This window comes from Neodiprion virginianus, chromosome 3, assembly GCF_021901495.1.
Source record: "Neodiprion virginianus isolate iyNeoVirg1 chromosome 3, iyNeoVirg1.1, whole genome shotgun sequence".
In the NCBI taxonomy this organism is placed as follows: domain Eukaryota; kingdom Metazoa; phylum Arthropoda; class Insecta; order Hymenoptera; family Diprionidae; genus Neodiprion; species Neodiprion virginianus.
Window position 1 is genome coordinate 13,855,155 of NC_060879.1, and position 25,220 is coordinate 13,880,374.

The 25,220-nt window shown below is 41.9% G+C and overlaps 1 protein-coding gene across 1 annotated transcript in view; it reads left to right on the forward strand.

Moving 5' to 3' along the window:
- The window catches only part of LOC124300690 (glutamate receptor ionotropic, NMDA 2B), a 1,918,249-nt gene that overhangs the window by 1,027,088 nt on the left and 865,941 nt on the right, over nucleotides 1-25,220 (forward strand). The window contains exon 10 of the mRNA XM_046755014.1: nucleotides 3,768-3,951. Coding sequence (XP_046610970.1) covers nucleotides 3,768-3,951 — 184 coding nt within the window. The remainder of the gene's footprint in view (nucleotides 1-3,767; nucleotides 3,952-25,220) is intronic.

Consider the following 25,220-nt stretch of genomic DNA (forward strand, 5'->3'; position numbering starts at 1 on the left):
ACTAATTATAAAATGTATTTATTCATAAAAATATTCATCAAAAACGTAAGTGGTCATCAAAATATTTGTTAATATTTTCGTCAATCTTCATCACTGTCTTCATTAATAACTACACAGCGCCCGGTATTATTGAAAATGCGACTTAATTGCATATTTTACTGACCGGATCATACCAGCTTTCTCAAGCAGTGTCATACTCAGCTGAGATGATGGATGAAGATAATAATATAAGCCTTCAGTACGTAAGATCGGCTCAAAACATTCTTAGATTTCAAGTAAGATCTCGGCATATTAATGCAAAAACATATCGCTGCTTCATTGAGTATCATCGTGGCAAAAATGGAGTTAACGGAATTTCTCGATATTGCTGTGATTGTGCCAACGGTCGGCGTACAGTTGGTTGTTGTTCGCATGTAGCAGCTATTATTTATTACCTATCACATGCTAGATATTTATCGAGAATTGTAAGACCAGCAGAAATTTTAAGTCGCATTTTCAATAATACCGGGCGCTGTGTAGTTATTAATGAAGACAGTGATGAAGATTGACGAAAATATTAACAAATATTTTGATGACCACTTACGTTTTTGATGAATATTTTTATGAATAAATACATTTTATAATTAGTTGTAAGTAGTGTTCTAAGCAGTTGAAATATAAAATAATTAACAAAAAATTGGTTTTTAATTTTTTTCATGACGTTGCACCAAACCAAAAAAATTGAAAAAATTCCTGAGTACAGAGGGGTATAAAAGACGTATTCTGTCCAAATTTGGTGATTGCATGTTTTAAAATAGGCATAAAAAAAAATAATTGTAATTTTGTTTTTTAGTTTAAAAATCGGCTATTAGTCTAGAAATCATAAAAAAAAATTTTTTTCACAGCTTTTACTCGTAAGTATTTAAGAAAAAATCAGCAAAAAAAAATTTTTAATTTTACTATTAAAAAAAAAATAAATACTAAAAAATAGGTTTTTTTTCAATTACACGGAAACCGTTTAAGATTAATAGCTGAAATTTTCACTGAATTATTTTCATTTGGGTCCAAATTGATCCCTGAAGTACCGACAAAAAATTCAGCGGGGGCCGATTCGACCTGCTTATCCGGCTATGCCCTTTATTCCATGTTTTCTTAGCCATGCAAGGCATATCTATAGCAGCGCTAATTTCTTTGAGTTGAGAAAAATCACCACTTCTGGACACAATTCCTGATACTATGGCTGAGTTTAAAGATGAGGAATCTGATTTACGGTATTCTGAGTCTATTGATTCGATCTTATTACAAAATTTACATTTGAAGGTGACGGTTGAAATGAATCATAAGGTGGGTGAGAAGCTAGCTTTTGGATACTGCTCAGGAAGTGATTTATATCCACTATTCTTCTACCGGCCAACTTGAATGGAGGACTTGATTCGATCTTCGATTGATCCACTATCCTTTCCAATTGCAACTCATGGTCTTCTACCACATTACTGTCGGTTGTGGGCGAAACACTTACGGATGTACTTGTACCTATAATTGTCGTCTCCTTATTGGCTGCCGTTATAGAAATCAGAGAGTTGGGTATTACCTCCGAGCAAAACAGATCGACTTCGACGAATTCTGTTGGAGATCTGACCTCGTCAAACTCGATAACATTACCTGTTATCGTGTCTTCGGTTGGCGTGTCTTCCGCGACCAATTCTTCATCGATCATTTGGCTCACAGCAATTCTACATTGACCGTATATAATGTAACCGATTGACAAGTATGTACAAAATATTGGAGCCGGTCTGATTTGAGTCCTGACCCCCAGGTGGGTGTTGTTTCAGATAAATGTTTTACTTCTATTCACAAATTTTTCTTCAGAAATGGTTGAAAAATGTACGTTATTACAGCTTCGTAAAATCTATTTTCTAGGTAATCGCGGGAAATATAATAGTAATATTTCTCAATAGAAAATGTTTTATTTTTTCTCTCAATTGTATCATACATAAGAATAATCAATTTTTTTCCATTCGTCACTTGCGAGTCAAATTTACGATATTTCAGGCAGAAATATATTACTATTGGAGAATAAAACAGTATCACTCCTGTTTGAAAAGGACAACAATAGCTTGTTGAATTTTTTTTCCCAATTCACAAAACTGATAAAGCTGAATCAGTGCTGGAGTCGAGTCTCAGGTTTCATGGAGCTGAATGATTGGCATTTCGAAACGTGAATGTAGCATACCGGACGTGGCTGGCATTGAAACTTTACGCTGCAACAATGTCTTCGATAGCATTTCATGTTTTCAATTCATTAGTGTATTGTGCATTGACCTTGGCAAGTAGATGTCAAATATCACAATCAAATAGTCAGTCACGTAGATCAGTGTGCGGTAAGAGTCATCGGTAAGTTTGTCATCGTGAGTGGACGAAAGATGGAAAATGATTTTCGGAAGAATAGGTTGACAAAACACACATTGAGAAAGGGACGGTAAATAATAACTCGAAGAGATTGTTAAGAAAATACGGTGTTCTGAATTAATAAATCGTGCATGTTAGTTATTCGGTCTGAAAATGAAAACAATCAAGTCTATGTGAGCAAACTAGATGCCATTCTATTCACCTGAACCTCTTCCGCTAATAAGCCGCCAAATTTTTCTAACCCTGGCCCTTTTTTTTACTTTTCCGTAACACTTTCCTCATCTTAGCCATGGCGAATGACTGATGAACACTTATCAAGGAGTTCTAGATACTTTACTAATATTATTTCACGAAGAACCAAGCCAGAGATGGCGCTAGCTAGCAATCGCTTTTCGCGGCGAAAATCCGCTGTTTCATGCTTAAGCTCGTGCAAGTTTTCTCGCAACTCTTGAGTTCGATTTTATTGCTCTTGGTCCTAAATTAAAGGTGAAGGATGTATCTGTGTCGTGTATTTTGTAGAATTGTGAAAAAAAAACTCGTTCTTGTTTTAATACAACGGGAACTTTGCTCACTTTCAGTGCTGTTTTTTACGACTCTGAAGAAAAAAATTTTGATTCGGAAAAATATACGACATAGATTGCTCCTTCGCCTTCAAAATGCTTCTAATAGAAGTTCGATATCCTTGTAAATGATGGAGAAAACTTGCATCGCGTGAACGTCTGCAAGCAGCAGTTCCGCCGGGAGTAGGCAAAGTCCTTAAATTACTTCGCACGAGAATATAAGACTTTCTGCGGTGAGGATTTTGTCCGGGAGAATCTTTTCAGGGAGGATTTTCAAAAATGATTTTGTGGATGGTCACCATACGTACAATTTTTCATGTACAATTAACATGTTAACTTACCTTTGGTGATTTTGGGCCCAGCGTAGATTGTCGTCCGTGAAAGAATTCGCTCACACAGAATTTGTACAATGTTTTGAACCATAATTATGGCAGTGAAATTTCACCGTAATACGACTGCACGTCAATTAATAATTAATGATAAACGCTTGATGTTTGCAATTGCAGGCAACTATCGTGGTGCGCGTTCCTCCGATAATGAGCTGCAGCAGCGCATCATTTGTTCAATAAATACTAGACGGCAAAAATAGTAAACTGTCAAATTATAGAGCCGTTATAGCTATTACACTAGTTATTCCTTTCGTAAGATAACAACAATATAAACAATAGATTATAACGGGCCGTTATGTACTACGCCGGTTATACGTATAACCGACGTTCATGAATACCGCAGTCACTCTTTTTACAACAATAGTGTTTGTTCGAATACACAGAGTGGGAAGATACTTTTGTAACAATACATTATACATTTGTTTTTCAGAATGGCAAGTGGAATGGACTAATTGCTGATCTGGTTAACCGAAGAACTGACATGGTAATGACTTCTTTGATGATAAATTCTGAGCGGGAGGCAGTGGTTGATTTTACAGTACCCTACATGGAGACAGGAATCGCAATTGTGGTAGCCAAACGAACGGGCATTATTTCACCGACAGCGTTCTTAGGTGAGTTTTGCATTTTTCCATTCGAATATATATACTGACTGCTTGATGATTTCTGAATTTGCTTTAATTTTTCGACAGCTTTTTAATGATCATTGCCTGTATGGTCTTGATTGATCGTGAAACATTGTCATTATTAAGTAATGTCATATTATAAACAAATAAACATAACTTGAATATCGTAAAAATATAACTCTGCTGGATTTGAAACATATCAAGACTCGCGGCAGCGAATCGCTAATAAGCACCCGTAAACCGGCGAGCGCCAATCGAGAATCATTTACGCGGCCCAACTTCTGTCGGGAATCAGAGTATCATACCTTCGTAACCGGAGGATATTTTCTAACAAAACTTACAGGACAGGAAGATCTTGTCCATCTGACCTTGCTCTATGAATCGGATACAAATCTGTCCCGCAGTTTCGGAGTTATTGTTAGCCAAAGTTGATGTAGAATGAAAAATTTTCTTCTCTGCCCCTAGGCTTGGGACCTCAATAAATGACAAACGGCCATATGCATGGGGTTACAATTTGAAAGAGGGGTTACTGCCATCGAAATATCGCTCCGGATTGATTTTAAAGTGAATCCAAACATGCACTGGAACGGAAAAACTTGTTAAAATCTTGAGGCACGGAACGCTGGTTGGGACCTCATTATGTATCAAACCGATATGCATATTGAACTTTAAATTGAACAAAGTAGTAAATGCCATCGAAATATTGCCTCGTATTGATTTAAAAGTAAACCAGAACGTGTAATATGACAGTATTATCGGAAGAAAAATTGACAAAACTGCATAAAAATGGCTGCGCGAGATCTAAAGATGGCCGCCCATGAGCACGGACGTAGCATCATTATTATTGCCTAACCTAACGTGATTCTGCACTCCGTGAATTGACGCATCCAGGTAGTTTGCGCCGGAGTTTTCGCCGTTTAAGTCCTGCGCTCCATAGATCGACGCGTCCAAGTCCTTTGCTTTGGAGTTTCACTTCAGTCAACCAAATCACCTCGATACATAATACTCGTAACAAGGATTTATAGTTTGTATTAAATCTTGCACAGGGCATGGGAAATCTGAGTTTTTTTGTGAAAAATAGTTTCCATAGCAGCGTATTGTACATATTTATCGACAACACTGTTTATCGACTCATGATTCGGGATATCTAGATTCGCGGCAGCGAATCGCCGCCAAGTTATAAAGGCGAAAGCTAGCCGAGAATTATTTACCCGGCCGAACTACTTTCCATCTTCTCATGTATAAGCATTCCGTTATATCTTAGGAACGCGTGAATTTTTTTAAATGAGACTTACAGAGCTGGTAATTCTGGCCGATATATAACCTTAGTGAGAAAGGTTGATCGAAATCTGTCAACTGGTTTCCGCAGTATCAGCTCTCAAAGATGATGAACATGGAAATTATTTTTCTTCCTCTTCTCTACGCCAGAGCACCTTGTGGACACGATTCCGCTCGAATCTTCGTGAAAATCAGTCATACCAATTGGTCTTATAAAATAAGTGAGTGAGTGCATCAGTGATTGAGTGTACTAAGAGTGAAATAGAATGACCACTGTGGTTTCAAGCAGATTGTTATTATTATTAACCTTTACAATTAGAAGGCCAACATTTTTCCCTTAAAATTCGATATTTCTTAGAGGTATGATTTGTGTACATAAACACTCAACACGTCCAGTGGAGATTCCGATTTATCTACTGACTCCTAAGAAAAGCCAGTCCAGCCCTCTGAAGCTGAATTATTAGTGGCATCTGCATTACGGGCTCTTGTGATTTTACAAAATGGATCGTCTGAGGTAGGTGTAAACACAGAATCGAACCAAAGAAAAGATGAGATATTCTGTAATCAGATACAAATTCGACAAACAGCCTGAATAACAACCAGAATATAATAAGCAACATTTGTGACATGCATACATGGCTATTACGCAAATGCCAAGAAGAAGGTTGTTCGCTCGTCATGAATCATAAGATAGAACAATGCTAACCAAAGCTATTGGAAGTATAGTTACGATGCGTCATTCAAATCAGACGGTATAGTAATTCGATAATTCTCATTAGATTGTATTTATACACAAAACATTTAATATATGAATAGCTTAGCCTCAACCTCTTCATTTCTACCAAATGCATAACTTGTTTGTTTATTAATTTGTAAGTTTAGTATGTATTTGTTCAATATATTACTTTGATTCAGTGTCGCACGGTGTAGTACTTATCATTGATAAAATGGAACCTTTTCCTTGTTTGTTGCTTCATTTATTTCAGTCATTTGGACCATTCCTATTCCGCTCGAATTCATTGGAACTTGTAAATGTTAAACTCCGGCAAGACGATATTCCAAACAGAAGATAACCGACAGCTGTACAAAACTCAACATTTTGCATATCTTATTGGAACAAACCGATGGCCATCAGACTACTAAAATGTATACTTCATTCATCTGTTGTTCAGCACCACTAACTACTCACCAAAAAGATTACTATACATTTGTCAATACTTAAAACAACGGTACGCTATACATTTTCATATTGACTGAATCACCCAATCTCACGTGATATGTGCAAACACAATAATAAGATGAGAATGAAGTTAATAACGTTGCTGTAACGATGCATGTTTGAGAAAAATCGTCACTTCGCACCTTCGAGAATGTACAATATTTAGTAAACCATGATAAACGAAACATACTTTCACTTTGAAAAGCCAACTCCTTCAAATCATTTTAAAATTGGGCAATAGTACTTTTTTTCCTTGATGTTTTGTTACAATAACATTAGTAACTTCAGCCTCGTTTAATAAGCTAAAATCATTTCCTTTGTTTCAGCTACATACATAATAAAACCCGGATTGTTTTTTGTTTTATGTTTCGCAGCCACCTAGTCCATTCTTAGCCGACCGTTTATCTGTTGAACTCACTAACATTACGTTGCGGCATAACTATGTCCTAACACAGAAGGACATCTACTTGGACATTGGCATTCTATGTATTACTCATTGTCTCGAACCGTCTTTTATTGACTCGCCAATTATAAACTTCATCTACTTATCCATCAGCACCATTGCCTTTCCAGCAACAAGCGTTATGCGCCGACCACAATACTATTAGTGATAAAGCACCTGTTACCATATGAAACAAATTATAGACTTCATAAACATATAATTGTAGTACAAATGCATGACTAATTGAATGTTTTTGTGTTATATGTGATTGTTGTACCGTCTGTTTTTTACAGATACTTCTGTTGTTCTTACTATTACGTTCGTGACAGAAATTGTGCTCAGTCTTAAGGACAGGGAAAATAAGGATGTGAATTAACCAGATGCATTGAATGAAAAAGGTAAACCCCCATGAAATATGGTGAATGCTCCACTGAGAACTTGTGAATTTCTGTGCGGATAGTGCAGTATTTTGTAATCATATCTGTCAAGCATGTCTATCTGCTTCGACTGTTGCAGTACACAAGGCTGTAGTTAGCAACATGAATCAACATTTAAGATTCTAATGTTCATTCAAATAATGTAGTGAAGTATGAAAATCAAAATGTGGTGAAATAACTAGAACTCCCAACAATTTTACGTCATCATGACGATAAAACTGAACTGTATTATTTTCTTTCAAAAAAGTCAAACACGTTTGACTACTAACTTTAGCTGCTCCCCTCAGCTTCATTTGAAGTACTAGAGTTGCATTACAAAGTATCACAAAGTGAATATATTGTTATTAATGTATGCTCTAATATTTTTCTAAACTCTGAAATTGTTTCAGATATATGACGGTGTCGAATTGACTATATGTATAAGCAGATCATCACGCTTTTCAACCTTCTCTGGACCTTAATAGACATGTATCCAATTGTATAAAAATTCTCGATTTAATCATAACAGCACCTCTATGGACTTGAGTAACTCTCAGATTTAGAAGTGAATCCTAAAACAAGACACGATGCATAAAAGTCAGTATTTCGTGCAAACTATCGTTTGTCGAAATTAACGTACAGCACTCATCAATGACAATTATTTAATGCAATAGAATATTATGAAATAGCGTCTCTTAAATGCCCATCGAAGAGAAATGTAAACTGCGGAGCCTGTTGGTGTGAAATTAGACAGATGAGTTAAGAGTAAGAGTGGGCGAATATTTCAAAAGACTGATGTTAATGGCAAGGTATTGTAAATGGCGTATGTTATATTATACTAAAGGTTTCACGTATCGACCCCAACACGCTGCTCCCTTTCAAGGAACTCAGCGCTACGCGCTTCAATGTTTTGTGCTTCACGCAGCACATTTCGACAACTGATATAACTTTACAAGTTTGAATTCCATTTTCACTCATGTAACGGTTAGAATCAACAAAAAATACGCTCCACACCCGATGCATTTCTGCACCCACAATGTAAGCTCTGTATTTTCATCAATTTCGTTCAACCATCAAAACAATACTTTTGCTTACCTGTGCATGGTTCTATAAGGTACTGTGACGATATTCTAAATTCGAAATGCCCGCGAAGTGTTGCTGGACACAGCCATCCCGATCCAGGCGTCAGGCGGGAGAAACGGTTGAACGTTTCGAGGACTCTGCGGAAAGACACCAACCCGTACGGCCCGACAATTATAATACTCCGCAGAAGTCGAAAACCAAGTCGATTTTAAGATTTCCTAAAGATCCAAATCCCCAGTACCAGTTCACTGAATTTTCGACGTCATTACAATCCCTGCTGTTCTCATCTCCCATCTCAACGTGAATAAACGACGCAACCTGAAGGTGGACACAAGATTTCTAAGCATCCATCAAACGAGAGTGGAGAAGAGTATAATACCCGGAGTGGCAAGTGATTCATCTGGTGCAACGGTATTCGACGATAAAGACAAGGGACAAGTTAATTTTAACGTCTTGTGCATAGAAGGCGTATTTTTAAATTGTGTGAATGTTTGGATGTGTGAATGAATAACTTTTGATCTTTTTTTTTGTGTACACTTTTGTTTTTACCATTTATCAATCTGTTTATTCGAACTATTTTATCTATACTATTTTACCTTTACAATTTTGTCGACCATTTTACGTATATTTTATTTATATTCCATTTACATTTTATTTATATTTAATTTATTCAACAGAGAGTCAAAGTCGTATTTATTATCGTTCTCTTAATATTGTCTTGTAAGCCTGTCCATCGAATTCACGTCTTTTTTTTTCTTTTATTTTCACAAAAAAAAAAAACGAGTAATTACATTTGGCGCCCAACGTTCAGGCACGAATTAGAGTCGTGTTAAGCCTTTAGGAATAACAACTCAGACATAGAATGACAAACATTGTTGATGGGTAAAAGTAATGCTAATATAATCGTTACTAGGTCGAGAGCAAAAACGCTTAGCCTGCACACTACCACCACACCGTTGACTATTGATAGACGTAGGAAGACGACTCAGTCTATTCCGTTAGACAAGGTCATGGAGGAACAACTCAAACAGTTACGATTGGAGAAGGAGAAATTGGAAAGACTGAAAGATGAGCTTAAAAAACAACAGGAGGATCTCAATTCTCGTAGTGAACTGGCAAAGCAAGTCAGCTTGTTGCAAAAAGAAAAGAAAAGTCAAGCGCGAATTTTGAATGAGCTACGCAGAGGTTCATCAAGTCAACAGGTAGATACAACAACTCAATTGATGGGTGGATTGATGAATCATTTTCAATGTTCACAACTTGAAATTAAAGCCCCTAAATTCAGTGACGAAGAGAATCAAAACCCTTTAGAATTTTTAGCTGATTTAGAAAATTATTTTAATGTGAGTAACGTATCGGATATACAGAAAGTATGGGTATTCAATAATTCGTTGATAGGTAGAGCCAAAGTATGGTTAGATTTAAATAAAGATGTGTGCGACACCTATGAAAATTTCAAAAAATATTTTAAATCAGAATTCTATTCCGTGCAGTATCAAGTTAAAGCAAAGAGTAAATGGGCTGCACGTAGATATAAATCACAAGAAGGTACGTTAAAAAGTTATTTTACAAAGCAAAGTAAGGAAGCTAAATATTTTGAGCCAAGGTTGTCGACATATGAAGTAAATTATGCGATAATACAACAAATGCCTTTTAGAATAAGAGACGTTTTAGCCACTGTAGATTTTGCTGATACCCAAGTCCTTTTACAAACCTTAGCCAATTTGGATAGTACACACGAAGAAAAAGAAAGTTCAAATAGATATCAAAATCAGAGTCACAAATTCAGTAACAATAGTGGTCAAATACGGAATTTGAGTTATCAAGGAGGTAGGAATTATAAGCGACAAAAGATTGATAATTAACAACAGCAGTATCATCAAGTCACACCAAGAGCAAATTTTAATAGTCAAATGGCATCACATAATTTCATATTACCAAACACTCAATTGCCACCACCAATAGCTAGTACTTCACGACATCCAGGCCAACGAACGTCTTACAATAATCAAGGTCAAACTTATCATCATTTAAACTAATCACTGATGCGATGAGCAGAGGTCCTACATCGTATCATGGTTATTATGACTTAGTAGAGGACCTAACAGGGAATATTGTAAATAAACCAAAACAACAACAAAAAAATGACAGTTTAAAATGTCCTCACTTATTAGTATCTATCGGTGGATATACAGTACAAGCCTTAATAGATTCGGGTAGCCAACTAACTTGCATATCAGAAAATTTTTATAAACAATTGTCGAGTCATTTGAAATTGACGGAACTACCAGTGTCAAATTTAAAAATATTTCCCGCATTTGGCAAAACTAGCGTAGGAATTAAAAGACAAATACTTATTGATATGTATGTTGAGCATCGAAGAATGACTTATGCATTTTTAGTCGTACCTAGGTTATCTGTCCATGTTATATTGGGAGACGATTGGTTAACAGTGAATCAAGTTATATTAGATTATAACAACGGAACTATTGATATTAATGGATTTCGAGTTGATAGTAGTATTGTATCGTACAGTCGTGTTTCTTCGGAGAAATTCGGGTCTTCATGTGAAGATAATATTACACATATCCAATCGGTAAATCAAAATCAGTACAGGAAGAATCGAGAGGATCACAGTAATCATCACGTGAATCAATTGTCTGAGGAAAGGAATCATGAAGTTAATTTCAATTCTCTAGAGACTCATAACTTACCGAATTTATCTGAAGATAATAATATTGAGTTAAATGTGTGTGAAAAAATTTGCAATGAAAATGTAATGTGTAATGGGAACCTGCCTATTGTAGAGGAGGTTACTCCCGAAATTGTTTTTGAAGACTTGCCTATTGAGGAAGTTACTTCGCATATTATTATTGAGAACCTGCCTATTGTAGAGGAGGTTACTCCCGAAATTGTTTTTGAAGACTTGCCTATTGAGGAAGTTACTTCGCATATTGCTATAGAGAACCTGCCTATTATAGAGGAGGTTAATTCTGAAATTCTTATTGGAAACTTGCCTGTTGAAGAGGAAGTTACTTCACAATGTTTTGCTATTGATAGTTTGTTTAATGTGCCATGTAATGCTAGTGATAATGTAATTGTTTGTGATTTAAATGTTTGTGAAAGAGATTCCGATGATGACACAGTTGATCAGTATGAAAATGCTGATGATGAGCTGTGGACTGTCGAGGATTCAGGGGGGTTTTCACGAAAACAGTTAGCAATTAGAACTCGTTCAGTGGAAATTCCAGTACAGTGTAATTTGAATGTAAGTCCGGAAGACCATAATTTCTTTGAGGATTTACGAATGATCGCGTCTCAACTAACGTTACAAGAGGATTGTCAAAGAGAAGCCGTAATCAATTTAATTTTACACCATAAAGAACTTTTTTCTGAAAAACCAGGATGCACCAATATATATGAGCATAAGATAAGACTAATTAATGATAAGCCATTTATTCGTAGGTCATATCCCATACCAATAGCATTGAAATCCGCCGTTGATTTGGAAATGCGAGAAATGTTGAGGTCTGGAATTATCGAGCGATCGATAAGCCCATTTTGTAATCCCCTTCGTATCGTACAGAAGAAAGACAATCGTGTACGTATCTGTTTAGATGCTCGTTATTTAAATGATATAATAGAATCTGACAACGAATCACCACCTTTAATTGCAGAAATTTTACAAAAATATTTTGGAGTTGAATATTTTTCTAGTGTCGATCTAACACATGGATATTGGCAAATTCCACTAGAAAGAGAATCAAGACCTTATACCGCATTTTTGCATGGATCAACTCTGTATCAATTCTGTAGAATACCTTTCGGCTTAAAAACTGCTGGGTCAGGCTTTATTCGAGCGTTGAATATAGCATTTAATAACGATTTTACTACATTTTTAACACCATACGTAGATGATTTACTGGTAGCTTCGAATAATTTCAAACAACATTTAGAACATTTAGATTCAATATTCACCCGACTGAAACAATATAATTTCACTCTTCGATTACGAAAATCGACATTCTTTAGTAATACCCTACCGTTTCTTGGATTTATTTTATCAACCGAAGGCGTATCTCCTGATCCCGAAAAACTTAAGATCATTAGAGACTTTGCACAACCTGAAAACAAGAAACAACTACAAAAATTTTTTGGCATATGCAACTACTACCGACAATTTGCTGTTCGATATGCAACTTATGTAGAGCCATTTAGAAACTTATTGAGAGATGATACCGTGTGGAAATGGACTGAAGAACATTCCCGAGCTTATACTGAAGTTAAAAATAATTTTATCAACACCGTGATCCTAAAACATTTTAATCCTAATAATCCGATAAAATTACAAACCGATGCTAGCGATAAAGGAATTTCAGGCATTCTTTACCAAACAAATGATCGCGATGAACAAAATTTGATAGGTTTGGTTAGCAGATGTTTATCTAGTTGTGAAATCCACTATACTACTACCGAAAAAGAATTACTAGCTATCGTTTATTCAGTTATTAAATTTAGATATTATCTAATTGGTCGAGAATTTGAAATAATAACTGATCATAAAGGACTCACATTTTTGAAGCAAACACCTTTCCTAAATGCCAGATTGATTAGATGGAGTCTCTTACTTCAACAATATTGTTTTAAGGTGAAATATTGCAAAGGAAAGGACAATATAGTCGCAGATTTCTTTAGTCGTAACCCAGATTGTAAATTTTATGAAGAGACATCTAATGACAAGATAATCGCAGTGTTAACTGTATTTTTATCGCCAGAAGTTTTAAATAATGACCAGTCGTCAAATCCACTAATACAATCAGTAACGATAGATATTGGATTACCAAAGCAGTTTAGACAAATTGGAAAATTACAGCGGGAGGATCCATTTTTAAAAAATAAGTTTAACTCGAGCAATCAAAGTAACACTGATACTGCTTATGAAATTTATAATGACGTGTTGTTTATTAGCAATAAGAATAATACCAAATGGAGAATCTGCATTCCTTATATTTTGACCAAAGAATTGATTAGCTTAGTACATAATAAATTAGGACACGTTGGTCTATATAAGACGCTTTATTATTTAAAAGAATTTTATTATTGGAAAAAGATGGCAAAAGAGGTAAAAAAATTCGTGACGACTTGTGATTTGTGTCAGCGTACAAAACATTTGAACTTTGCTATGGAAGGTGAATATCAATTTGTAAAATCCGATAGACCTGGAGATTTGGTTACTGTTGATTTTTATGGTCCCTTACCCCGATCAATTGGTGGAGTACAATATATTTTAGTTGCCCTTGATGCTTTTTCAAAATATGTCACATTATATCCTATGAAAAAAGCCACTGCACAAATGAGCCTAAAGAAAATTGTTGATTGCTATATTCCCAAGTTTGGAAAACCAAACCGTATACTCTCGGACAACGGAACACAATTTACATCTGGAAAGTGGAAGAATGGATTGGAACAACTAAATATCAAAGTTTGTTATTCGTCGATACGACATCCTCAGTCGAATCCTACCGAACGAGTTATGCGTGAACTTGGAAAATTTTTTAGAATCTATTGTGCAGAACAACACACTAAATGGGCAAAATATATACCGACGATTGAAAAAATTTCAAATGTGACAATTCACCAAAGTACCGGATTTACCCCATATCAACTCCAGTATAATAAAAGCCATACCGACAAGATCCAGCAATTGATTAAATTTCCTGATTCACAACCAACTAACGCAAATTTACAATTAGAATTAGCTAAAGAAAGATTAGTAAAAAATTTTCATAGACGTCGTTCACAACAGAAAAATAAATCGAAAGTAGAACTTAAAATCAATGACTTAGTACTTATTAGAGTTCCCATGCAATCTAGTGCAATCGATAAAGTTACGCAGAAGTTTTTCCATCTTTTTCAAGGTCCTTATAAGATATCAAAAATTGTAGGTGTGAATGCGTATATTCTCGTCGACACTGACGATGAAAATAAGGTGAAGGGTACATACAATCGAACTATGTTACGTCGATATTATCAATCCACCTAACAAATGACGAATTGTTCTACAATTAGGTAGATGCGAACCAACGTACTGTTTGATTGTTCCTTCATTGCTGCAGGAGATTTAGATGTAAGAGAACCTGACGAAATCTAAGATGAATATAGATTAAGAAATTTGTAAATAATTTTATGGTGTGTAGTATGCAGTGTGAATGGCCTAGTTTGTAAGAATAATTGTGACGAAAGTGAGTGTTTTTTTTTTTCACGAGTGATAACCCATCTCATGAAAAAAGGGGGGTAAATGTGACGATATTCTAAATTCGAAATGCCCGCGAAGTGTTGCTGGACACAGCCATCCCGATCCAGGCGTCAGGCGGGAGAAACGGTTGAACGTTTCGAGGACTCTGCGGAAAGACACCAACCCGTACGGCCCGACAATTATAATACTCCGCAGAAGTCGAAAACCAAGTCGATTTTAAGATTTCCTAAAGATCCAAATCCCCAGTACCAGTTCACTGAATTTTCGACGTCATTACAATCCCTGCTGTTCTCATCTCCCATCTCAACGTGAATAAACGACGCAACCTGAAGGTGGACACAAGATTTCTAAGCATCCATCAAACGAGAGTGGAGAAGAGTATAATACCCGGAGTGGCAAGTGATTCATCTGGTGCAACGGTATTCGACGATAAAGACAAGGGACAAGTTAATTTTAACGTCTTGTGCATAGAAGGCGTATTTTTAAATTGTGTGAATGTTTGGATGTGTGAATGAATAACTTTTGATCTTTTTTTTTGTGTACACTTTTGTTTTTACCATTTATCAATCTGTTTATTCGAACTATTTTATCTATACTATTTTACCTTTACAATTTTGTCGACCATTTTACGTATATTTTATTTATATTCCATTTACATTTTATTTATATTTAATTTATTCAACAGAGAGTCAAAGTCGTATTTATTATCGTTCTCTTAATATTGTCTTGTAAGCCTGTCCATCGAATTCACGTCTTTTTTTTTCTTTTATTTTCACAAAAAAAAAAAACGAGTAATTACAGTACTGAACAAGTAGTAAAATGCTGCCATGGAAAAATCACTACCATCTGGAAATAACGACCATCTGGAAATTTTGAATCACTTTCAGTTTAAGATATAAATTTTCCTCTATCCTGATAACATGTGGTTGGCAGATAGAGAATTAAAAAAAACTTCGTATGTCTTGAAATATCGCGGGTCACCTCTTCACATTTTATAGATATAGAGAGATTATTTTGTACGAACAAGTGAACGCATGATAGATGAATCTCAATTTCATCTGCGTTAGTAATCTGTTGCATTCGAAAAAAGAAATATTGTGGTGTAATGAAAAAGATTTAATCACAATGGTATTAATCTACACAAACCTAGTGCAGTCCACATAAATGCTGAGTTACATTATTCACTTCCTCAGAACGGCAATTACATTTTTCGTAATGTTCGTAGCGTTTGCTGCAAATTTATATTCCACCGGCCACATGATTACAAATCGGTATTCATGAACGTTTCACGAATAATCGAGCGCCACAAGTAGTTATATAAGAGGGGTTCTGGCTCAAACTGACTTACCGACCTCATATGGTGCTGCAGGACGCGCCTCGCCTGTAGTCGGTTTGTTACCGGCCCAAGCTGACATGCAAGATGGCTGACTGACATGCAAGATGGCTGACTAGCCTGCAAGATGTTGGACAAGATGACGGGGCATGTAGTCGATGTGTTACCGACCTTTTTTTTTTTTTTTTTTCTTCAGCGGCGAAGGGGAAATCTTCAAAAGACATCCGGTTGTTCGAATGGATGTCATCGGATAGTGCCGGATTCCTACCGGCTTAAACCCCTCCGCCGCTCAACACCCAGGACGGGGCGGAACCGCTTTCGCATTACTTCACCCCGTCCCTGTGGCCGGCCTGTTTTTCTGGCCTCTCGCTTCTTCTCGTGGCGTGGCATCGACCTGTTTGGCCTGGCTGCCGCGCGCCGTATCACTGCCTAATATTATTATTAGTTAATTGATAACTACTTAGTCTTTATCGGCTATTGTTAATTAGTTCGTTCAATTATTCATTAGCCCATTTACTTATTCTAAACTATACGCTAGCGTACCAACTGATGTTCGTACGCTAGTTCGTATGCACTCCTATCTTACTGGCTGTTGTTGTTGAATCGGTTCATTAATCAGCCTAGTTTCCTATTCCTATTAATCTAATCTACGTTATGTTCACTTTCACTAGTTCACCTGTTCATGGGGGGGTGTCTTCGCGCACCTTGTCTTGTACACCCCCTCCTTGCGTCACCTTTCACCTCACCGTTTCCGCTCCGCACTAGCATGTTTTGCGCGGTGCGGATGTGGTATCCTCTTTGCACCGCCACGCCGGTTCTTGCCGCCTCCACCGTCATCCTCCAGTTCGACTTGGTAGCCCCGTTCTTGACTGTGGTGCGGTAGTGGGGGAACATGCGTTCGTGTTCCGCCGAGCTGCCGCATTGACAGTTGGCGGTGAACACAGTTCCGTCCAGCACTACCGCGTCTCGCCCGGGGGGTTGCAACCCCAGTGAGCTGGTCGAGTTGACCAATTTCTGGGTCCCCCCCCCCCCCCCCCCACCGTCTCTTGAGGTAGAGGATGGCCCGGTTGTTACCTAGGTAATTCACATCACCGTAGGTCATCCGGACCATCGCTCCCTCCTCCGCTGTCCTCGTAGCCGGGGGGCGGGGTTTCCCTCCTCGGATCAGCCTGGCTGCGTGTTCGGTCGCCAGGTTCTCCACCCTTCTCATGGTTTCTTCGATGCCCCCACTCGCTAGTCTCATCTCGTCCTTCCGGTCGTGTAGATGGCCTCCTCTAAGGAAGCAAACCGAGTGTGTGTATGATAAATCACACGCGCACCCGGCCGCCCCCCCTTTCAGCCTGTCCACTGGTCTGCTAGCAGGCCGAATCGTCGCTGGTGCGGGCTGTTGTCTGGACGGTTGCCCCTGTCGCACCCTCTCTGCCTCTTCCTTTGCGCGCAGAACCCCTTCCGCGTACCGCTGCGCCGCTTCCCATTTCTTTGGAGCCTCCAGCATCGCCTTGACGAGCTTGGCGATGCCTTCGACTTTCCCGGTGACACCTTCCATCTCATCCCTCCGGTCTTTCCATGCCGGGCAGCGAAACCAGGTGTGGTCCACGTCGTCCTTGGGCTCGTCGCAGTGGTGGCACCTCGGTGTCGCCTTCTTGCCTATACGGTGAAGGCACTCACCGAAACAGCCGTGCCCGGTGAGCCCCTGGGTGAGGTGGAAGCTCATTTGGCCGAACCTCCGCTCCACCCAGGGCACGACGGACGGTATGGTCGCCCTGATCCATGCCCCTTTCTCACCGCTGGTTCACTCCTCGTCCCAGCTCCGGATGGTCGTCTCTCTCTCTTCTCGTCGCAGCCTGGCCTTGGCTGCCTTGCTGCGGAGGCCTCTCCCCGTCGCCGCGGCGGCAATTCGCCTGCGCTCTTCCGCCATGAGGTGTAGCGGGATCAACCCCGCCAATACCATGACCGGTGCTGTGGATGCGGTGCGGTACGCCGAGATCACTCTCAGTGTCTGCCAAGAGCCGTCGCCGTCCTCATGGCCTTGTCCGCGGCCGTCGCCACGTGCTCCGCGAAATTCATTTTGGCGTCGGTTGTGACGCCTAGATATTTCGCGCTCTTCGTGGGTCTCACCTTGTGCCCCTTGACCATTATGGGGTTGACTATGAGTTTATGCCTCCTAGTCAGGACCACCACTTCTGTCTTTTTTTCGGCCAGCTCCAGCCCTTTCTCGTACAGCCAGTCCCACACTCGGTTGATGGCCTCCCCTGCCGTTGCCTCGAGTAGCTCCACTGTCCTTGCCGTCACCAGGAGCGCGATGTCGTCCGCAAACCCGATGGTGCTCACCCCCTCTGGCATCTCCATCCGGAGCAGGTCGTCGTAGGCTAAGTTCCACAGGAGCGGTCCAAGAACCGATCCCTGTGGGACTCCCGCCGTTACCAAGCGTGTTTTCATTCCCTCACTGGTATAGTACATGAGCCGCCTGTTTTTCAGGTAGCTCGCGACCATGCCCAGGAGGTACTTCGGCATGCTGGTTTTCCTCTCCATTACCTCGAGTATTGCGCTATGCCCCACCGCGTTGAAGGCGTTTTTGACGTCCAAAAGCGCCAGCAAGCAGGGGTAGCGTGTCGCCCTCTCCTCGCATTCGCCTCTCTGGCGATGCTCGCCCCGTCTTGTATGGCCTGTATCGTAGACCTGCCCCTTCTGAACCCGTACTGTCTGCAGGCTAGACCACCCGCTTCTTCTACGGCTTCCACCAGTCTCGCGTGCACCATCCTCTCCAGCAGTTTCCCCGTGGTATCTATGAGGCTGATGGGCCTGTAATTCTGGGTTCCTCCTTCCTCCGGGGGTCCCTTCGGCAGTACGACAAGTCTCTGGCGTTTCCACTCGTCGTGGAAGCGGCCCGTCCGGAGGCATTCGTTGAAGGCTTTCAGGAACGCCTCCGGGTCACTTTTCACTGCCACTGCCAAAGCCTCGTTTGGAACTCCATCTGGTCCTGGGGCCTTTCCACTAGCTAGTTTCTTGGCTGCCTCCTTGAGCTCCGCCTCTGTGAAGGGGGCCGGCGGCTCAGTCCGTCCTGCTTCTCTTGGTGCTGGCATGGTCCTATGCACGGGAAAAAGCTCGTTCAGGACTCTTTCGATCTCCTCGGGGTCGTCCGGTTGCTTCGTGCCTCCGAGCTTCTTCGTGATCAGTTTGTAGGAAAGCCCCCACGGGTCCTCCTCTATCGTGCGGAGCAGTTCTTCCCAGCACCTTTCCTTGCTCGCCTTGATCTCCCCCCGCAGCCTTTTTTTTGCCGCTTGGAAGATTTCAAGGCTCGCGCCTGGCTCTTTCCCCCTCGCTCTCTCCCTCTGCACTTTCCTCCTGCTCCGGAGTCAGTCCCTGCGCAGTTGCGCAATCTCCTCGGACCACTAGTGCGACGTTGCTCTGCCTCTGGCCGGTTTGTTTCTGGTGATCCTTCTCATCAACCTAGCTGCATCAGTTCCCTCTGGAGTCCCCCTCGTGTCACCTTTGCAGAAGGAGTTTGCCATGGCCTCTTTGTTCAGTTTCCTGACCATCCACCCCCGGTCAGGCCACTTCCCTTTTCGTTCTTCCCTCTTCTCTAGTGCCCAGCTCATACAGAGGTAGCGGTGGTCACTGAGGGTTTCGTCCTCCAGGACCCGCCACCCCTGTACTTCGGCTACGACTTCCGGGCTCCCCGTCGTGATGTCGATCACTGAGCTTGATCCCGTGCTCTCCCAGCACCAGGTTGGCTCTGTGCCAACGTTGATCGGAAGGAGGTCTAGCCTTGCCAGGAGTTCGGCAACGGCTTGGCCCCTCGCGTCCAGCTTCGAGGACTTCCAGCTCGGGGACTTCGCGTTGAAGTCCCCAGCCACGATGATCCTGCCTCTCGTTGTCCGGATGCTGGCCTCCAGGCTATCCAGCTGGACCTCAAAGTCTCCGGACGCGACGTTGGGTGAGAAATAGCAGCTAAAGATTGTTAAGCCACTCGTTCTCGCCCAGACGAACCCCTCCCCTCTTTCCTCCAGCGTGAGGGTGCCCGGGAGGTTGTTCGTCGCCGCTATTGCCGCGTCCCCCCTCCGGACCACCAGCCAGTTCCCCTGCCTTCCCGCGCCGCTGGGTTCCGAGACGATTAGTATCCCGGCCGTTTGAGCAGCAGCGGTCTGGGTCAGCAGGTCCTGGGCCGCACGGCTCCGGTTAAGGTTTACCTGGAGTATCACTACTCCAGGTCCGCCCCCGGGTCCCGTGGTGGCGTTCCCTCTCACCCCTGGCATGCTGTGGTGGAGAACTCGAGCCTCCGCCCGAACGACACTCCCATTGTGGTAGGGGAGAGCATCACCGGCTCTACGCTCACCCTTCCCGTTCTCTCCACTTTCCCGTGGTTTGGCACTCTTGTGGTGGCCCGTCTATTGTGCCGCAGCTTGGCCTTCTGGAGCTCCTCCCTGAAGGCGCTGCATCTGCCGCTCCCGGAGAAGTGGTCCGCCCTCACGCCTTTGTCGGCACATAGCGTGCACCTTGGACCTGGCTTGGGACACTCCTTCTCCTTGTGCCCCTCTCCCCGCATTTCTGCACGCATCCGAATTGTCGATGCCGAGACACTGGGCAGCATGGTGCCCATATCCCTGGCATCGGTGGCACCTGTCCACCGTGATCCTTTCCCGGATCCGGCAGACGGTCCACCCTATCTTTATTCTTCCTAGGGTAACCAGCTTCCGGGCAGTCCCCTTTGGGATTTTGCATAGCGCGGTCTGCGTCCCCCGGAAGCCTGCCCTCATTCTCATCGGTGCCGTCAGGGGAGCTTTCAGGGCGTCCGACAAGGCCGCCCTTACTTCCTCCTCCGTTGTCACCTCGTCCAGGTCCCTGACCTCCACGGTCATGGACGGCTCCAGGGTCGAGACCTTCGTCTGTTCCTCCGGAACCCCCCTGACCGCATCGCTCAAAGTCTGGACGCCACTGGATCCCTTTACCTCTAGGAGGACGTCGCCCCCCCCCCCCCCCCCCCCCTCGTCCTCCTCTCCGCGGTGACGTTGGCCCCAGCCTTAGCTGGGTCCACCCCCACCTTAACTTTTTTTAGAACATCGGCGTACTTGCTGCCGCTTGTTACTTTTATGAGGACCGCGTCGGGACGAACCGGCTTCCTCCTGGGCCCACTCTTTGGTTGGGCCACGGCTGTCGCTTTCTGGTTTGGTGAGGGCGCCGTGGTAGCGGATTTGGCCATCCTCTTGGGGCCACCTCTCTTCACCACCTCGCTCCAGCCTCCGATTTTCCCCTCTTCCTTCTCCACGGGTCGGGGTCGCTTTTCAACCGCCCCCGCGGTCGGAGAGATCTCCTTCCTTTTGGTCGTTGCTGCCTCCTGGATCATCCCGGCTGCCTGTTGTTGTTGTGGTAGTGGTTCCCGTGTTGTCTGGGTCGCCTTGACCCCAGTCACGCGTGGAGCCTTGGCCGCCTCCAGCTCCTCCTCCATCCTCCTCCAGGCCCTTTCGACCTGGTGGGCGACTATGGCCGCCTTGGCCGTGTCCTCTTTTAGCATCACGTTGGTATTTTTGTGCGCTAGGGCGAAGCCCTTCATACCCTCGATGAGAGCAATCAGGGACTTCAGGCAGTCCCTCCCGCTTACCTCCGCGACGCTGCTGGTGGCACTGGGGCAACTCATCGTCATTGCCCCCTCTTTGGCCATGGCCTTGGGGATCGCTCCCTTCGGTCCGGGCGCGTCCACCTTCGCCTCCTTTCTTGGCACCTCCAAGTCGACAAGAACTAGCGGCGTCTGGACTGGCGCTGGCTCCCTCATCTGTTTCTCCACACTGATGATCCGCTTAGGCGGTGGTGGTGACCTTCAGAGGCTGGTCCTTTTCGCGAAGGGGTCCACCTCGAACACTTTGAACTCCATATCGTCATTACTTTTGTTTCTGTTGGTTTTGTTTGATTGTGCCATATTTAAGTGATTTATTTCTAATGTTGGTTCGGCCATCATGGCAGCTGCACCGCGGTGCAGCATCTATCCCCACCGGAAAGAACCCTAACCCCGTACTCGCACGGAAGCTGCTTTCAGCTTGTCGGGTGGTCAGCCCTATCCATGCGATCCCCCCCACCCCCCTTACCTCTTTAGGGTCTTCCGTTCGGGGGATTTCCCTGTCAATCCGAGCCAGGGTAGGCCCCCATTCGGGTAAGACCTTGCCGGAAATACCCTACCAGCTTCGGGTATGAGGAAATACTGACCAGGTAATCCTCCATACATGCGCCCGAGATCCAAGATTCAACCCTCCGATTGGCTCCAGCCGGCTGCAAATAGCGGTTTTCCCACTTTAAACCTGCGGATTCCTAGAAACCCACAGGAAAGGTACAGACATTTTTTACAGCCCTGGTCGGCGGATTACTAGTCCGACCTTGGCTAGTCTCGGGGGAATATCCTCAGGGGTCTCGACCACATCCCATTCATTCGCTTCCCATTCATTCCTCACCATTCCCTCACCCAACCTCGGGAGGCTGGGCCGGTTGTGCTTGGTGATAGTCGCTCGTCCGGTCTCGCCTTTGCCTAGGGACTTTAAAGCCCTAGTCATTGGGTCCTCTGGATTCATTGCGACCGCCAAGCCCCTACACCACGACAAGGTGACAACCGACGTAGGGGTACCGACCTAACCTAACTTAACCTAACCTACCCTAACCCGACCAATGTAAACAACAAGATGGCGGGGCAAGATGGCTGACATGATATAGGAGGAGGTTGCTAACTTAACCTCACCTAACCCAGCCCAGCCTGACGTATGTAAACAACAACATGGCGGACAGGATTGCAAAGCAGGATGACGATGCAGGATGACGGGACGGTATAGCAAAATGGCCGGCGGAATATACCGTTTCAGAAATAATATTTTCGGCATACTTTGAATACATTCTTTTGTGCTAGTTGACCAGATGGCGACACCGCAATTAGATTGGCTGGGAATGTTGATAATGACCCGTAAACTTTCACGCGCGAGAATTTATCATAGGGGGAGAGTGTGGTTGGCTGGTATACAGGATGTCTCTAAATTGGGGGACACGGACCAGCCAGCGTGATACCTGACTCAAATCCAACCGAGAATTTCTTTGCCGGAAGCTCGTCCGACGCATAGTTTTTGAATTATAAGCGATAGCGTTAGGCCAATCAGAATGCACCATTTCATCTGGATTTGCCGCCACGGAAATTGCTGTTTTGTTCGTCTGGGTGAATTATTATTATTCGTTTACGAATTAAATATCGGCACCTCCCCTCTCTCCCTGTTGGACCCCTTCTCGAGCGCTGACCTCGGTATTGTTGCCGCGGCACACGCTGCCGGCCGCACACCCACGGACGCACACTCGTGTATGTGAAATATAAGCGAATGCCCAGCTACACAATACTACGAAACACACATCTACGAGTGAAAATGAAAATAAATCTCCAAATAAATCAGCGGATTTAAGATTCAATGTTATAAACACATCCAATCATCGATGTATGCATAAAACTAGAGATTTTAGATGATTAATATGCTGTTAGGGTTCATAATTACTCATTCAATCAATCTGGCTTGAGATCTTCAGAATTATGCTTTCCGAACATTTTTTGTGTCTTTGCAACATAATTTTTCCACTAGTTTGAAATTCATCATTGACATCCGATTTTTCAATAATGCGAGGGAAAAATAACTCGCTGAATTGACGTGTCAATAGGTTTGTAAATCAATTACGATTCACCTGAGTTAACACAAAATAACTGAATAAATGAGAATTCACTGAATCACTAAAAATGATAACTGAAATCATGAGAATTATTTGAGATATAAATGAATTAGGAAGAGTTGTAATAAGTCAAGTTACTTTGAATTACTTTAGATTCGTGCCAATATTTTATGTTTAGAGAGTAAAATAATTAAATTCAAATAAAAAAGTAATTTTAAATCAAGAAGAAGAAAATTCCCAAATACCTGAATTTAAATGAAGCAATTTCAATTCAATAAATCTATCTGAATTTGAGGAAAAATAATAATTATTATTTGGAATAGAAAAATGAAGTCGAATAACATGAATAAATTCAATTAATTCAACTCAAAAAAAATATGGTGTCATTCAAATTCCTAGTTATTTCCTCGTGGATTCAATGTGGGTCTGGAGTGGCAAGTAATGTTGAAATTGTTGAGATCAATGCTAGTGATGGCCACTTATCTGAGAATGATCGATGTATCGATTAATCGATTTCAACAAAATAATCGGACACGGCTCGATTGAATTGGTAAAAATTAATCGATTTGGTAAATTTCTGCGTGTAGTCTTAATATCAGAAGAGATATTTTGATAATTCATAGTCTTATTCGAAATATTTTTAAATCTGATAAATTTTGAGTAATTGATACTTAAATCACATACATCGATACTGTATAGCATCGTTCGTGTGAGTAAACAGCGAGTGCGACCGATAATTTAAATACCTTTGTGACAAAGTGGCTTTGCGGTACCAATCGGTTTTGATGAGCTGTTTATCGTGGATGATTAGTACGTCTGAAAAACTGATTTGGCCGTTGATTTTGAAGTTCGAAGGTAAATTTTAACTTAGGGTGAAAACTTTTAAAAACTTCAAGAAGAGTTTTAATTTTGTTAATGGGGGCAGCCGTAATGATATCATCCACATATCTGAAATAAAATGGAAAAGCGAAACTCAGTTTTCTTTTAAACAGAATTGTTCCAAGTCATCCATCACAAGATCGGACAAGATTAGAGAGTGCGGCGAGCCCGTAGATAAACCATAACTTTGAGCGTAGTTGGTAACTTGAAGATAGTAGCCTGAAACAAATATGTAACGCATTGATTAATTCACTAAATGGAACAGGGACATTGTTGGCTGGTTGAGACCACCTACTGTTGACAGCGTTGATCGCGAGATCTTGAGGTACGTTGGTGAACAAGGAGACCACATCGAGACAGATAAGAATGTAATTGGGCGGGAGGATGAACTGACTAATACCTTCACCTAGAGTAAAGATGTCTTGGACACGTGATACAGGAGGGACGATATTGTTACCAATCCATTGACTAAGAGTTCTAGCAAGGTTAAACGTTGGACTATTCGTGAAAGAGACGATAATTCTTTGCGGTAGGTACATCAAGTTTATGGATTTTGGGCAACTCATAGGCTGGTGGCGGAATACTGTCCGATTTGGCGATATAACGTTTGAGATTTTTGGAAATATGTTCAGATCAAACCCAGTTTGTCGTTAATTTTTTGACATCTA